Here is a 17,382-nt window from a genome sequence, read left to right as displayed (position 1 = left end):
CCAATGGCTGCCCACTGCTTCACTGAGTGAATGGGTTAAATGCAGAGAGCAATTTCCCCACGGGGCTCAATAAAGTACAATAATGTACACACTTTCTTCTTCTTCTTTCTTCTTCTGTACAGAGCAGCTGTTTCATTTACCATTTAAATATGATCAACCTATCTCTAGTAACTGGCTATATACAACAGGCCCTTGAAGCTGGCGTAGTTTAGTGTACATGTATAAATGTGTATGTATACGTGGATGGTATATCTTAAGCTTCTCGTACTCCATCTTTCTGATGTTGCTACCACTTGGTATAACTGTATCTGTCACTGTGGTAGATCCCAGTGTTGCTCTTGTGCTTAGAGCTCTTTCCTGTGTTGCCATGATTAGTGCCTCTGTTCTGTCTTTCAGTCTCGCTTTGTCGCTGAGGGGCTTCAGGCCTATGTAGAATAACACTGGGGATATGCCATGTTTTTGGAAAATCTTGCTCTAGTGTACAGTGTTGTTTGCCACGTCCCCACTGAGTTCTTGATGAAGGCTCTCATGATTCTGTTGATCTTGTACAGTTCTTAGCATTCCAGGATCCATGTGTGAGGCACTGAGTTATAGGCTTTCTTTCATTCACTCATGGCTGTCCCATTGAAAATGACTGCTCTATCTACCAGTAGCTGGCATTTCCCCCTCTGGTCTTTATGCCAATTTTCTTCTGGGCCCTGTTCATGTTTTAAACCATGCTTGTTCATCTTAACCCTTATGATGTCTAACAGGAGTTTTCATGTTGTGCTGAGGCAGGTTATTTTCCAGTAATTAGATGGTACCAGTCCCTTTTGGGGATCCTTGGGGAAGAAGAAACTGTCCAGCCTTCAGTTGGGTGTTCTAGATGTGTCTCATCCATTAGCAGCTGGTTCATTTGTACTGCCAGACGCTCATGGAGTACAGTTAACTTCTTTAGCCAGTAGGTGTGACTCATGTCAGGCTGTGGTGCTGTCCTGCCATTCATGCTTGAGACTCTTTCCTGGATGTCTGCTACTCTGATGGGTACTGAATCCTGTTCAGGTCTCCCATATGCTTTTCCAGCATTGCTTTTTTCCCTCCAGCCTTGGTGGGGTTGTTCACACCTTGTTCCCCTGCCACTACGAGCAGGAACTAGTGAAGAAAACTCTGATTTGTTCTCCTGGCTTCTGTTTCTTCAAATGGCTGTAAGTATTTGCTTGGCAGTTTCCAATGCCTCAGGATTAGGCAGCTTGCTGTATATCTTAGGCATCAGTTTCCTCATCAGGCATTTCTGCAGCTCCAATAGTTGGTTTCCCTCTGTGCCTAATCTCTTTCTCCATGGAGGGTACTGCTCTTGGTGGAGCCAAGCATTTCAGTGATCACTACCATGATCTACCATGGTGTAGATCAGCTGGTTGGTTTCAGTGATGGTAGGGATTCACATCTCGTAGTAGGACATCACGTGTCTGGGTAATCGGCCACGGAGGGACCAGGTTTCCTTGCTAGCCACGATCAGCTGCTCTCACCCTCAATGCTTTCAGCTGGATATTGGCTTTCTCTATTTTACCGTACTATTTAGTCATTTGACAAAATGTAAATTGCCAGTAAATGTAAATCAATTAACTTTGATGGTCCCTTGTCTTTCTGTCTTCATTGTCTTAGACACCATGGTGAAACACCTCCAGTCTGCAAATGCCTATCGGAGTTTTGCTGAGTTTCGCCAGGAATCCAGTACATTGCACTCTCTCCAGCATCCCTGCATTGTCTCGCTAGTGGGCATCAGCATTCATCCACTCTGCTTCGCCCTACAGTTAGCCCCCTTGGGTAGCCTCAACACAGTGTTGGAGGAAAAGCACAAAGGCAAAAGTACGCAGTGATCTGCACCTTCTGATTTGCCATTTGAAGTTGATTTTAAAACTTGCTCGATATTACTGAGATCTGAAAATATATCTTGTCTTTCTAGGCTTCAAGTACATGCCGCTTGGACACATGCTAACCTTCAAAGTAGCCTATCAGATTGCAGCAGGACTGGGATACCTTCACAGAAAGAGCATCATCTTCTGTGACCTCAAATCTGATAACATTCTGGTGTGGTCTCTGGAGGTCTGCAAAATGTTGTGTTTTTTAAGCATTCTAATTTACATGGTGTATCAAAAAGATTCATCCAAGTAATTTTTTTCTTTTTATCATTTTTTAAAAATCAGAATTAAGATGAGCTCTATAAATTCTATAAAGGCTCCTCTTGTTTCTGTGTTTCTCATTTCTTTTAGTGTTATTTCAGCTATTACATTATATGTGTTGTGTAACAATGTCTAAGCTGACAGGCAGGAGAAAAAGAAAAAAGGAAGGATGGCGAAAACACAATAAAAGGGTATCGTAGAAATGGAAAAGTACGACATATCACCAACTGCTGCACCTGTAAGAACAAAGCCTAAAACATTCCACACCTGCAACACTAAAACATGAAAATGCGCCGACACACAAATCAACAACTTCTTGTGGTGCGTGTGCGTCTGTGTATGCGTCATGAAATTTACTTAATAATGAGGGTGGGAAGCCGCAGATCCACGAGATTGAATTAGCCAATCAGCCAGTTTCAACAAGCTGTAATTCTGCAAGTATTCACAGGTAACGATCGTAACACGGACTGTTAGAAAGAGGGATTAGTGAGCTTCACGTGGTTGTGGGTCAGTTTTATAACAACAGCTGGTGTAGGACAGCGTATGTCATGAGCCCGTCAACATTGTGTGTATTGTAAAGCTTTATATTCAGCCATGTATTTAAAAATTTTAACTGCAAGCTTCTATGTCCATTTCTTTAGAAATATGTAGCATTTTGAAATCAGACAATTCTTTTTGATACACCTGTTTTTGAAAGTGAAAGTTCTGAGCTAATTTATTTGCTCTCCCTTTATTAAAAATACTGTAAATAGAAAGCAAAACAGTAATTTCATGTTAAAAAACCAAAACAAAAAGAGAAAGCCTGTTTCTGTCATTTCATTTGGCTTTTTAATTCACTGATAACTTCTTCCAGGTGCAGGACACGGTCAATGTTAAACTGTCTGACTATGGGATCTCTCGACAATCCTTCCATGAGGGGGCTTTGGGAGTTGAAGGCACACCGGGCTACCAGGCTCCTGAGATCCGACCAGGCATCGTGTATGATGAGAAGGTATCTGCTTTTTTTTTTTAACCCACATTAGAAAAGTTTGTAACATTTTTTGGACTTTTGTGTGGTTTTGTTTTATGTTTTGTTTTTTTAAACCATTTTTTTTAAATGATGAGAATAAACATATCATCTCTATATAAACGGATATGTTGATATCCTGAATTTCCACATATACGTGTATGACCTGTACACAGCACCTATACATAGCACTGACCAATCATGTTTGAGCAGGCTTTGCAAGTAGAAAAAAACCAAGTGGAGAGTTAACAAGGAAAACATTAGTTGAAATGCTTCAAATCCAAGTGGTAATCGTCTGACAACAATGTGAGAGGCGAGATTTCAACTTTTCCGAAAATAACCTAGCATTTTCAAATTTCAAATCAAAAAGACCTTGATTTTTAAAAAGTCAAACTGGAGACGACCAAACTAAACTCCAGATTAGTTATACAGTCTGTATAACTTAATAAAACTTTTGAATTATTTTTATAAGCATAAATTAACTAAACAGTGCAATTTCTAAATAAATTGTGGAAGGTTTGTTGCTATTGGTGGACTCTGTAACTTGGCCATGGTGCATTTAAAACGTTGGAGGTAACCTGTTAAAGTGAGATGGCTCAAAAACACATGAGCAACTATATTAATAGGCCACAAGTGTACTGTACCTGTGATACCAGCTACACTGTACCTAATAGAATTGCTTAAACTTGTGACCTCCAACATACAGGGGTGAGATAAGAGCATGCTCTCTATTCATATGAAATGGCACTTCATCACCCGAAAATGCCAAATATTTCAGGAATGGTAAGAAATGCTTAATTACTGCTGAATTGAAAACATTTGAGCTGGTTGTTATGAGGTAGGAACGGTCTATCTACGACAAACGTGGTGAGACTAACTAGCTACCGAAGAAGAGGAAAAATGTTAGAAGTTATTAACAGACAGGAGGTAAAATGTGTATTGAATGCATCACTACTTTTCCAAGTAAATATAATTCTAAAGGTGTTATTGACATGAAACTGTAACCAGATCAGTAACAACATTTAGACAAGTCAGTGACTGGGAGATATACTCTGGTCAGATCAAAATAAAATTGAACTCTTTGGATACCGTGATACACACCATGTTTGTAGGTCACAAGCTCTAATGTTTCACGTGTCTGAGTGAACACACAAACTGAGCGTCCCTTGGACCACTGTGAGCGACAGCAGACGTGTGCACTGTGGTCACGCCAGCATCCAAGCTACATGTTTATTAAAGTAATCACATTACAGCATTTACATTTATGTTAGACGACTTTTAATGAACTGCTTTAGCTCACTTACAATGAAAATGTTAAAAAGTCTTGTTCGTGCCCTGTGTGGTATGTTAACACTATTGGAAGGAAAAATAACTTGAACTCCAATTTTGAAAACAAAACTTTATTTATTTATTTTAACTCTCTGTTAGCAAAATAAAGTATATAATGACCAATATTGGGCAAATAATTATATAATTACTGCTTCAAAAAAATTAACATAAAGTTCTAAATAAATTCTAACTGCATTTAGGACGTTTTTTACTGACTTTGTCTCTTCCACGATGTTATTTCTCTCGCCAACAACGTAGGTTACAATTACATTAGCATGACCAATTAGGCGATGACGTCATTTAGCGACTTTTAGGACAGCCAATAGCGATTTTCCTTACTGAGGAGCTGGTAACACTGGGAGGAGAGTGCTTTCGAGTGTTTTTACCGTTTCTTCCCGCAGTAAATATAAACAACGACAGTATTCAGGAAAAAAACAAACACTGCAGATATTTTTTATCATAACTCGTGTTGATCGGCTGCGTAAAACCAAATTTAAAAACTGTTATATCTTATAGTTTTTAAATTGTGGTATAGTCCACACTTTTTCCATCAATTGTTAGCTGCGTATATACGAATGTGAATCGCATCATTGGCTGGACTGTGGGATAAGGTGGCATTGTTCTGATCCCATACGGGAGCAGCCAGTCACTGACTGACTAACACTGTAAAACAGAATTGTTAAAGTTTTAATTTTAATGTCAATTCAGGTTGTAAGTGCCCTCCAGCAGTGAATCCTGGTTAAAGGTAGGGCTGCTCGATTATGGCAAAAATGATAATCACGATTATTTTCACTGAAATTGAGATCACGATTATTTGACGATATTTATTTAACCCTTTAAGACCTACTATAGAACCAAGTCCACCAGAGCTTATATTATTTTTTTTACATGCTGTAGTGCCATTTGTGGGAGCATTTCAAGTTGCTATACATCAATACAACTGTTATAGCCCATATTTTAATAATATGTATGCATTAAGTCCATAGTAATTACAAAAATTGCAAAAAAGTGCAATAAACTACAAAAAAAATTGAAAATCGCTTTTGTTTTGTTTACATATATTTCTACTTGGAGAAATTTAAGAGGCTTATCCCTCAAAACTTTAAATACAATAAAGTTGCAAAAAAATAGTTTCCCACCACAGGAAATTTATTTTGAGTGTCTTCATAGTTTTATTTTGGAGATACAGCAATTTTTATATACTGCAGGAAAAACAAAAAACAATCCTATGATGCAAATTTGCAAAGAAAACAGCATGTGCATCATTTCACTGTGGGAAGTGTTACGAACAGCTGATAGGAACGGCAAAGCGTGTTTCTGGAATATTATGCTTTTGTTCCTGCAAGTGCTTTTTATGCAATTTTTGCAAAGCTATATGTGGAACGAAACCGTGACCGAGGACAAGCTGATGGCATCAGATGTAAGTACAACTCCTCCGGTTTCATATGCAAAACAAATTATTGCGCTAGCTTACACGGTTCAGGTTCTACAGGGATTTAAAAATAGTTACGCAAAACGGAGCGTGCTGCTCTGACCGGCTTTAAAGGGTTAACAATGACTTTAAAAAATAATATAAAATAGTGTGCAACACCACTGAAGTTTTTTTTTTTAAACTCTCTTTTCAACCAACGGCAGTCACTCTCCAAATAACTTCTGCTTAGCTTTCCGAGCTTCCCTCGGGTCCTCTTAATCAGCGGTCTCCAACCTTTTTTGCACCACGGACCGGTTTATGCCCGACAATATTTTCACGGACCGGCCTTTAAGGTGTCGCGGATAAATGAGGGAGGGGCTAATAATCGGCTCAGTCATTTTTAATGATCGTTGAAAGCCCAGATCGTAATCGTGATTAAAATTCGATTAATTGAGCAGCCCTAGTTAAAGGTCAGGAACAGAAGCTCAGCATGTGCTAATATTGAACATCACATCCTGGAACCAACAGGAGTATTTAGACACACATGCTGGTACTGCAATGTAGTGCAAATGGATGATGGCCAGACCCCTAAGGATCATGTTTATGAGATGAGAACTGCCATTGAGAAAATATCCATAAATGTGGATCCCAGCTATGGCACAGTAAGAGGACCTGGGAAAATGTAGTCTAATAACAAAGAGGTTGGAAACAAACATCAAGCGCTGTGCTGGGACCATAACCACCAATCAGACTGCAGCTTGTTAAGGGAAAAAGACAGATACTCAGTTTTTACAAAGATATAAAAAATAATACGTCAAATGGTGAAATTAGGGAGAACAAGAAAGTCTGAATAACTTTCTAATAAAATCAAAAAATAAAATGAAAAGCTTTACCAGGCCTCATTTACTGATCCCTGAACTCTTCAGAAACCAGGCGAAAATATGTGTAACCCTCCGTCTTTGCTCCGCACTCTTCCAAAGAGTACTAATTCAGTCAAATATCTTTTCTGTGCTCTGCGGCATTAAATTCAGTATTTGATTATGTTTATTTACCTCTGGCACAGAGGCTATGCTTTTAGTAGCGTTTCAGTGTCACTGTGTCTGTAAACATGATGGCTCACGTCAACAATCCATCCAAATTTGGCTTATCAAGGTCTTTAACTTAGAAACTATAATTCTTAAAAGTGTGGTGTTTATTATCAACATATAAAAAGTACTTTATTTAGAATTAAAATATTGTGATATATTTAACCTTTGACCTCTCGTTCAAGGTCAGTAGATTAATTTGAAGGTCGAAGTGTTGCCTTATTGAGCTATTTTATAGGGGTGCAACGATACACAAAATTCACGGTTCGGTTCGATACTTTGGTGTCACGGTTCGATATTTTTTCGATACAAAAAAATGTTCATGCCTTTTTAATTTGTCATTTATTAAAATTATAAATATATATTTTAACTCAAAAGTACAGTTTTTAAATTTAACCCTAACCCTTGTGCGTGTTTTTTATTTTGACAGCGAATGCGCACCTGCGGACCACTTATGTGCAGCCCTGGTTATTTAGCTCGTCATATTGCAGCCACAGAAATTCTTTTGTCCATGAAACCATAAAGCTGCACTTTCTTTTTGCCTTATAGTCTGATTTGTCATAACTTCTCCGTTTTGTGGTAAGCTTTTCTTTGGCTGTCACTTCTTCACCCTGACCTGTCTTATTTGGCTCAGCAGAACTAAAATATAAATCCTGCTGCTTTTACACATGCACTCACATAAGCTCAGCGATTCTCTGCGCGATCAACCTCTCACATGTTTAAGCTGCGGGAGATTTCACTTGTCATGTTTGCATAGTAAGCTAACGATTAATAAGACGATGTCAGAGGAATTGGTGCACAAATTATCATCACTCACAGATCAGTGCTGTCGCTCTCTATACACAGTTCACGCGATTGCAAAGTGAAAGCAAAAAAACAAGCGCAAATTCAAACGCGACTTCAATATGTCACATATTGACAGTGGCTCACCGATGCCAATGACATAATTACCCAGCTACATTTCTGAAAGAATGCAAAAGCATTGACATATATTTTTCCTACAATAGCCCGACGGGCGGGGCAGAGATAGATTTTGGTAGCCCGACTGAAAAAATCACTAGCTCCGGGACGTCGGGCTAGCGATATTGCGAGCCCTGTATCTGATTGAGGAATCACTCATCTTTGGAAAAGAGAGTTTATTACAGAGAAATGGCTCTTTCCAAAATAAAAGCTATACTATCCGCTTCTTCTGGGCTATATTCTCAGCAGCATAAGGAGAATCATGTGCTAACAGCTGTCTAAATGACTCGGCTAAAGTTAGTAGCATGCTTGTTGTTTTTGTCTTTGCACTAGGATGATGTCGGCGTAAATGTGCAGTCATATTCGTTGTGTTCCCACTAGTGCTTTCAGGTTAATCTCGTTGAAATAACGCCACAACACGGCAAATCTCCGTTAACGAGCTACCGCCGATCGCCCCGTGCATGGGGCTAGACGGCCAACACGTTAACGAGCTAACTGCGCTAACACACTAGCTCCCACCCATGTAATTGAGCATTGCGTGGCACATCCAACATACTGTTTTACTTTAGTCCATGACTCGCTTACCTTCAGGGTCATACGTCACATGAAAACCAAAATAATTCCAAACGCCAGATCTGAATGCCCTGCGCTCTTCCTTCTGACTATGCTGTCTGTGTTGAGCGCTCAGTGAATCTGCGTTCGACTACTCCGCCTAGGCTGCACTGTCGAGCCTAGGCGGAGTAGTCGAACGCAGATTCACTGAGCGCTCAACACAGACAGCATCGTCAGAAGGAAAGTTGATAAAATAAATCAAAAATGTTGTATTGTTCGATACATATGCGTACCGAACCGAAAGCACTGTATCGAACGGTTCAATATCGATACGAATATCGTTGCACCCCTACTATTTTATATTGTTAAAACAAAAATCTAAAATTTTAAAAACTTATTAATGCTTATCCAATTAATTTCACTTTCAAATTCAAATTTTATTTGTCACACACACACAACCATACACAGTATGACATGGGGGTGAAATGCTTGTAGCTGTACAATGCCCGACCATTAAATGACAGAAAAAAAGTTTTACAATATTTACAATTTACAGGTTACTACAAAATTTACAGATTTAAATTTACAGTAAAAAAATGTGCAAATAGCAGAAAGAGATCATAAATTATAGGAAGTGTGCATGAAGAAAAACCAGAGTGCGTGTGGTGATGTGATGTGTGGGAGAGTCCAGTCCTACACCTGGTTCAGGGCCCGAATAGCCTGGGGGAAGAAGCTCCTCCTCATTCTCTCTGTTTTGGCCTTAAGGGAGCGGAAACGTCCATTGTTGGGATGGGAGAGGTCCATCATAATCTTCCTAGCTTTGGACTTGCACCGCTTGGTGTAGATGGACAGCAGGTCAGGGAGCTCTGATTGAATGATGCGTTCTGCCGAGCGCACCACCCTTTGCAGATCTCGTCTGTCCTGCTTGGTGCTGTTCCCAAACCAGGTGCAGATGTTTGACGTCAGGACGCTCTCGATGGTGCAGGAGTAGAAGTTCTTGAGCACCTTCAGTGGCAGATGGAAGTCTCTAAGTCTTCTGAGGAAGAAGAGAGAAATTCTAGGATTTATCCTAGAATTAATTCTGTCATACCGCCTTTATTTAAAAGCACTTTAAGATGAAAAAAAAATAAAAGTAGAGAATTAGAAGAAATAGAAATAAAATAAAAAAAAACAATAAATTAAATTATGTCAATTTCTTCTTCCAAGAATAAATACTTGGAACAATTCAGCAAGCAGAACAACAGGCCACGACTCCAGGTCTTCATCAGACCAACGCCTGCTGGTCTGCTTGCTGAATTGCTCTAAGAATAAAATTCTTACATGATTTTAACCCAAATAGAGCATATGCAAATTCATAAATGGGCTGTGGTCATGAGTTCTTATCCAAGAAATGAACATTCAGAGACTGACTGGGTAGCTTTCATCTAAATGGTTGGTTTTACTTTCATAACTTCTTTTCACTCCAAATGAAATTTAAAGTTTTCTTTATTAAAGTTTTATTTACAAATTCATCAGGAGGTCTTAATAACCTCCTCAGATGCAACTCTGACACTTGACCCTTATCAACTGACCTTAATGCTCCTTTTTTGGGAACAACTCTTAAAGGTGGACATGTTCTCCTATGGCATGGTGATGTATGAGCTCCTGTCTGGGCGGAGGCCAGCGCTGGGACACCACCAGCTTGAGATAGCAAAGAAGCTCTCGAAAGGTATTCGGCCAGTGCTGGGTAGTCCACAAGAGGTTCAGTTCTGCTGCCTGCACAACCTGATGACTGAATGCTGGGACACTAAACCTGAGAAGGTGAGCTGTTTTTGGCTGACACAATGAGCAAATTTTTGTTGTGTGATGTAAGGAAAGTGTACTACACTTTATTACTTGTGTCAAAGTAGGTTGAGCTAGAGACTTATAACTTCACATTTGGAAGAAATTCTAAGAATTAGTCTAAAGAGGGGTTAGATTCCAACAATTGGTTCTCCTTTTACTGCTAAATTCTGAAATAAAATCACGTCGTGTCTCTCGGGAACATGTAGAAAACAAGATGTTTTTCCTATACTGCCCAGTTCTCAATGTTAACCTACTGCGGTTTAATCTTAAGATAAGAACAACTGCTCCAACTCACCTGGTCCATTTTCACTTTCCCATATTTTCAAAAGTGCAGGAAAGTTAAAAAACCGAAAAGGACTGAACAAGCATGGTCTAAGATTTCTAGATCATGGTCATAGTGGCAAGTGTAACAATAATGCTAAAATATTTCCTAACTGAAAATTAAATATTTCCATGGATATATGGATAGCATAGAATGCAAATGATAAAACAATCAGTCCCAATAAATGTTTTGACTATAATGTCAAAATATGCATTATAGAGCGACTCCATTATGTGAGTGTGAATAGTTTTCTCTGTGTATGAGTTAGCCCTGCAACAGACTGTCCAGGGTGTGCCCTGCCTCTTGGCCTAAGACAGCTGGGATAGGCTCCAGCTGCTCCCCATGACCCGGAAAAGGATAAGTGGAGATGGATGGATGAATAATGAGCACCACAAATGCATATATATCTTCAACATTTATTTTTTCAATCACAACTGCCGATGTATGTGTAGTCACAGCCATATTTTAAGGATTAAAAAAACATAAAACATAACGTTTTTTGCAAATTTTAATGAAAGTCATTGTTCTGTGAATGACTTTGAGCTGAACTGCCTGTCTCTGCATTTGTGCTGCAGAGGCCAGTGGCAATGCATTGTGTGAGGCAGATGAAGGAGCCTAGCTTCGCCTGCCTCAGGTATGTATTGCCCTGTGACGTCAACTCTCAGCTCTTCCTGTCCCAGCTCCAAGGATATAGTGCTGTGTTCTGGAATGACGATAAGGAGGACAGGTTTGTGTGACCATTTCTCTTTGTACTGTGATTTATTTGCCTCTTATACACAATAATGAGCCCCACAATACACCTACCTCCATGTTTTAGTTGTCTTCTGTAGTTCAGGTCTTTTAGTGTTGTTGAGCTGGTTTTGCATTCCTGTTTATTTAGGATTGACTTGATTATTTACTTGATTTGACCCCTGCAAAGGTTTTTTCTGTCTCTGTGATGGGGTTTATTTGGTTTTCTCCTCAATGACAGTCTTTTTCACTTACATCAGCATTTCTTTGGACATCATTTTGCAAGTGAACTACCAACTGGAAGTTCAATTCTGCAGTCTGTCATGAAATAACAGCTGAAAAAGCCTCATCAAACCATGAAATGGATTATTAGCCTATTGTCCAGTTACTTTAGAGCCTCTACAAATGAAGTTAAATGTTTTACTTAAAAATAAAGCTGAAAATCTGCGCGCCAATTACACATTTCTGGTTTGATTTAAAATTTACTGTTGTTGTGTACAAAGAACCCTTTTATTGTCCAAAAATGTACGGCGCTAACTACATTTAACACAACATGTTTAACACAGCTGACTGAAAAAGCTCCCAGATGCATGACATAATGGCGACAATGGCTCTAGCTGTTTGTGGCAGCAGGACTGCAGGTTGATGTGTGTTTAAAAGCTGCTTCCTTGCTTTTAAACAAATACTGTTAATTGCTGCTGACTCCTTCACACTTTTCCCTCTTTTAACTCCTTTTCTGTGTCAAGACCATGTTACCTCCCCAACTCTTCCAGTGCCATTTAACTCGCATATTCTTTTCTTACTTTTGTTTGGCCACTCACACTAACTGGTTAACCAGCTCCTGAGGAAAGAGTGTACCTGGTTGCAAGCTGCCAATAAACTGCAGATCCCCTAATGCTTCAGCATACCAAGACAATTTCATCTTCATGGAACAGTTTGAGGATGGCCCCTTCCTGTTCCAACGTGATCGCAAAGTAGTACATCAAAGTAAGGTTCATATAGACATGGATGATCGAATTTGGTGTGGAACAACTTGACTGGCCTGCACAGAGTCCTGATCGCAACCCGACAGAACACCTTTGGAATGAATCAGCAGAGTCTGCAAGCCAAGCCTTCTTATCCAGCATCAGTGTCACAAATGGATGAATGGTCAAACATTCCCATAAACACACTCCTAAACCTTTTGGAAAGCCTTGCCAGAAGAGCTGACGCTGTTATCGCCGCACATGGTTGGGGGACATCATATTAAACCTCATACATTAGGAATGGTTCATGTGCATGTGAATGCAGACGAGCAAATACTTCTGGCAGCAAAGTGTATGTGCAAGTGGTCAGAAGAAACGTCCCAGGGAACAGTGCAAACACACCAGCAGCACTGGTTGCACCTTATATAGGCAACTTTTTGTTTAAGATATATTAATGCTAAAATTGTGAAATTGCTTATTGGTGAGAAATTAAAAATATATACAATATAATATAGAGTATTTAAACTGTAATAAACTAAAATTCTATTTATAAAACATTAATAAACAATAGTAAAAAACATTTTTGTAATGCTTCATGCCAGTTTCTCAAGTTATCCATCACACATGTACTAAACGTGATAAATATTATATATTTAGCTTTAATTAACTAACCCTGTGACATCGTCTTCCAAAAAGTGCCTCTACTCATCACTGTATAAAAACATTACTATACACAATATTGCTTATTTTGTTTTAACTTCCAACTCAGTGGTTCTAAATGTTTTCAGCAAAGAACTGTGTATTGTGCAGGAACTACAGTGTGGTGAATGTTAACAAGGGTCAGGTGGAGGTGAAGAGGATGGCCTGTCCAGGTAGCAGGATTAGCTGTCACATGAAGATGGGGAACACTCTGTGGATGGCAACTGAGGTACACATCCTGAAATTCAACGTGATACAGCTGCTTTTTAAATGCAGACATTTGGTGACTCATTTATTTACTGATAACTTTTTCATCTATGAACAGCAGTCAAACAGTCATGCAATGTTATTTTTCACTGGGAAGCTTACTTTTACATCTGGGTAGCTTCAGAATTTACCTGCTTTTGTCATTTTTTTTAATGTGAAAAGAGGATTTCATGAAAACCCTTTTAGGGACACGAGGACACGAGGACACTGAGACTGCTACAGTCTTTTATTGAGTGTCAAACCAGTGTTGGAGGGAAAGTATTAGTTTCCCAGGGTAGGAGAACAATATCAAATCCTACATTGGCTGCCCTCCACTGTTGCCACAGCTCGGGGACAACGTAGTTGTCTCTAAATCCAAAAATAAAAAAACTCATTCTTTAGTTTCATGTTTCTGTGACAGGAACAGGAGGTGTTCATCTACAGTCTGAAGGACATGTGTCCACTCAGTCAACCCCAGAAGCAGTTCTCCTGTCCCGCCATCATCACTTGTTTGTTTCCTGTTTCAGCGAGAGAGCAGGTCAGGTCATATATCAGCATATGTTTAAGCAAACACGTTTTACTCAAACCTGTGTTATTGTGTCACTCAGTACTGTGGGTTTACATACGGGCTTCAGTCTGAAACGTCTTAAAATGAATGTTGCTGATATGTCAGCAGCTTGTATCTAGAGCATTTGTGTCACATGCACTTGACAGCAAAGGAAACAAGTGTTCCACATATTTGGCTTTACATGGTGTCAACACATTGGTGCATTTTGACAGAGCATCAGTGGAAGACAAAATGAGACTTGAAGCCTAAGCAACCGTGAGCTTGTAATACAAGAGCGTCACGTACTGACCTATTGTTACATCCGTTTGAGAAGGATGGCTTAATAACGGTAGAAATGTTTTTTTTAACAATATTTTTATTGTTTTTGCAACAGCATACAAAGATTGGTTTTCAGAGTAATATGCAAAATGCTTTTTATATGTGGTGCTGCATTTTTTTGTTTGTCTGGAATTTATTTACCATTCAGTTGTTGCTCCGTCATTAAAAAATAGTTCATTGAGTCAATGAGTTTTATTTGTGTAGTGCCACATGACAACAACTGCAACCTCAAGGTCCTTTATATTGTCGGGTAAAGATCCTAAAATAGCAGAGAAAAAACCACAACAATCAGATGAGCCACTGTAAACAAGGACTTGGTGACACTGGGAAGGAAAAGCCCCTTTTTAACAGGAAGAAACCTCTGGCAGAACCTGACTCAGGGAGAGGCAGTCTGATGAGACTATGGGGTAAATGTCATGGGGATGAGGGGAAAGAGAAGAGAACAGAGGTAAACAAGACAAAAGACACATGTGACAGAGAGCCAGTGTTTCTAGGAACGCCCCAACAGTCTATGGCTATTGCAACATAACTAACAGACAGGGCTGGATCAGGTGACCCTGAACAAACTACATGCTTTATAGTAGATAGGGTGTCTGTCTCCCACAGAAGGAGGGGCTGTAGGATGAAGGCTCTGTCTACCATCCAACTTTTAGAAACTCTAGGAACCATAAGTGAGCGATCCGTTTGAGAGTGAAGAGGTCTATCAGAGCAATGTGGTACTATTAGATCTTTAAGATATGATGGGACCTGATTACTCAAGACACTGTATGTAAGCAGAAAGATATTAAATTCAGTTCTGGATTTAACACGTGGCCAGTAAAGAGTGAAAAGCCAGTGAATAAGGAAGATACACAATAATCCCTATCAGTGCTATTGCTGCAGCAACTCAAGGCTTTTTAAGGAACATGACAACAGTAAATCACAGTAGTCCAGCCTCGAAGTAGTAAATGGATGAACTTACTGTGCAGTAAAATCTTGTGGTCAGCGGTATTGAATGCTGCACTTACATTCTAACAGTCAAGCACAGAAATTAGTCTACTGGGAGAGGCCATGAAAAGGTCATCAATAACATTTGCTAGTGCTGTACTGCGATGACCTCAGAGAGGTAACAGAAATAAACAGTTTCTCTGCATAAGTTCAGTTAGATGTTTTAAAAAGACTTTTGGCAAAGTTGGGTATTGATCAATACAGAACATTTCCTGCACGACCACCTCCAGTCTGCATACTTTTATACAGTTTTCATATTTTAACTAGCCAACACATTTTTTCTAATTAATGATCCCAATTTACACACAAATTACAGATCCTGGTTAATTTTGATGGTGAGAAAGACCAGGGGAAATTTCAGGCTTTAATAATCTTTGAGATATTCAAAATAAAGGACTGAAAGTGGGATAATGTAACATTTTTACAAAATATATATCTTGAAAACATTTTGATATCATGTACATCACTTGCTGTATATGTTCAAATTTTCTATCATAAATTTGTTTATGCAAATCTGAGACAATCCAGCAGATTGAATATCCCTAAAAGTAAATAACCAGCATCTTAAAAGCTTGTGTTGTGTAGCTCTTTAAAGATAGATATTGAGATTGAAGGACTAGTTAATGATAGGACTTCTTTAAGCATTAGAGTAGGAATGGGGTCTAGTAGAGACATTTATGGTGTAGAGGAAGTAAATACTGAACTCAGACTGATAGGAGAGAGAGTCTAAATACATCTCAGCAATTCTCTTTCAAACCTCACTTGGTATCTCCCTAAGGGATGCGCCCTCTGTGGTGGTAGTGTAAAGCTGCACTACCACCACCTCTGTTCCAGACAGACAAATCACTGCAAGGACACATTTTCAGTTTCTTCATCGTGAAGATCATTCGTGAACACTAATGATGCCGTAATGTAATCCATTTTTCTGGTTTCAGGAATAACTGTTGCACTTAATATTCATAATAATTATAATAATATATAGAAGAGTTGACTGAGTAACCACATTAATTTGACTGAGGTCTATGTGGGCACCCTGCTTTCAGCCTACCATGCTGAGCGGTTTGAGGACATGAGCCAACTGCTGGATACGGAAACTCCCAGTCTTACGGTTTGGGAGGAGATAATGTTGTTACAGAGGTTATTCTTCAGGTCTCTAGGGGGCAGTGCAGGGCTGTGACCATCCAGTTTCAGTGCTTATGGGTGTAATTTAGACTGGCACTCACCCTGAAGGTTTTCACCAAGTATATCGAAGCAATGGAAACCTCTTGCGAGTGGCGAGGCTCAGAATGTTTGCACGTTTTGCATATTTAAACAAACCACTATGCGCTGCAACGGGAACAAAGACCAGACCATAATTATTCTATCACCCTTTTCACACATGCAAATGTCCAATCCAGTCAGATCACACCAAAACGGTCATTAGTCTGTGAGAATAGCACATGGAATAGTCTGGCATATTCCCAATGTTCGAGTAGATGTGAGCTGTAGATGTAGGTGTGCTTCCTAATGCACAGTCAACAACAAACAAAAACAAAACATTGTATTTTCAGTTGTGAAAACGCATCTGAAACCATAGTTCAGTTTCAAAAAGGGCTGATTATTGGTAGACCTTTTGAATCAAGAAATCACCTGAATAGAACCTCTCTGACAAAGTCAAGTAGTTGAAAGGGTTACAAAGCTTTTTCTAAGACTTTGGAACTCCAATAAACCGTAGCCCCATAATCCAGATCCATCATTCAAAGAAGAACAATATTTCTTCACTCTCTGTGTTTATCCACTACTTTGCATTTAATCATCAGTCAGCATCGATCTCTGCCTCTCTTTGGGAATGTGTCTCTTGTTCTGTTTCCCTTCCCTCACCCTTATCCACTCATGACAGAAGGTTGCTCCTTCCGGAGTATGGTTCTGCCAGAGGTGTTTTTTCCCTGTTAGAAGGGAGTTTCTTCCTTGCTGTTGTCACCAAGGGTTGCCTCATAGGTCATCAATTGTTGGGGTTTCGTGTCTATTATTGTATAGTCTTTACCATCTTATATGAAGTACCTCGAGGTGACAGTTGTTGTGATTTGGTTCTATATAAAAAAATAATTGAATAGTCTGTGGACTGATGGGACAAAAGAAACCTTGTGGAAGGATTTCGTCCCATTACTATTTTATAAATGATGAAGCTCCACTGCTTCAGGACCTGGACGGCTTGCTGTCATTGATGGACACGTGGATTCTGC

General features: G+C 39.4%; 1 protein-coding gene across 2 annotated transcripts in view; it reads left to right on the top strand.

The window, feature by feature from the left end:
* Positions 1-17,382, top strand: part of lrrk1 (leucine-rich repeat kinase 1) — an 86,876-nt gene that overhangs the window by 59,560 nt on the left and 9,934 nt on the right. For both annotated transcript variants that reach the window (XM_080884373.1, XM_080884374.1), the window contains 7 exons: positions 1,642-1,845; positions 1,943-2,082; positions 3,013-3,150; positions 10,108-10,302; positions 11,224-11,375; positions 13,153-13,270; positions 13,709-13,825. In XM_080884373.1, the coding sequence (XP_080740499.1) occupies positions 1,642-1,845; positions 1,943-2,082; positions 3,013-3,150; positions 10,108-10,302; positions 11,224-11,375; positions 13,153-13,270; positions 13,709-13,825 (1,064 nt within the window). The remainder of the gene's footprint in view (positions 1-1,641; positions 1,846-1,942; positions 2,083-3,012; positions 3,151-10,107; positions 10,303-11,223; positions 11,376-13,152; positions 13,271-13,708; positions 13,826-17,382) is intronic.

This window comes from Rhamphochromis sp. 'chilingali' (genome assembly GCF_963969265.1).
Source record: "Rhamphochromis sp. 'chilingali' genome assembly, chromosome: 6".
Classification (NCBI taxonomy): domain Eukaryota; kingdom Metazoa; phylum Chordata; class Actinopteri; order Cichliformes; family Cichlidae; genus Rhamphochromis; species Rhamphochromis sp. 'chilingali'.
The sequence above is the reverse complement of the archived record's forward strand: the minus strand, read 5'-3'. Positions and strand labels throughout refer to the sequence as shown.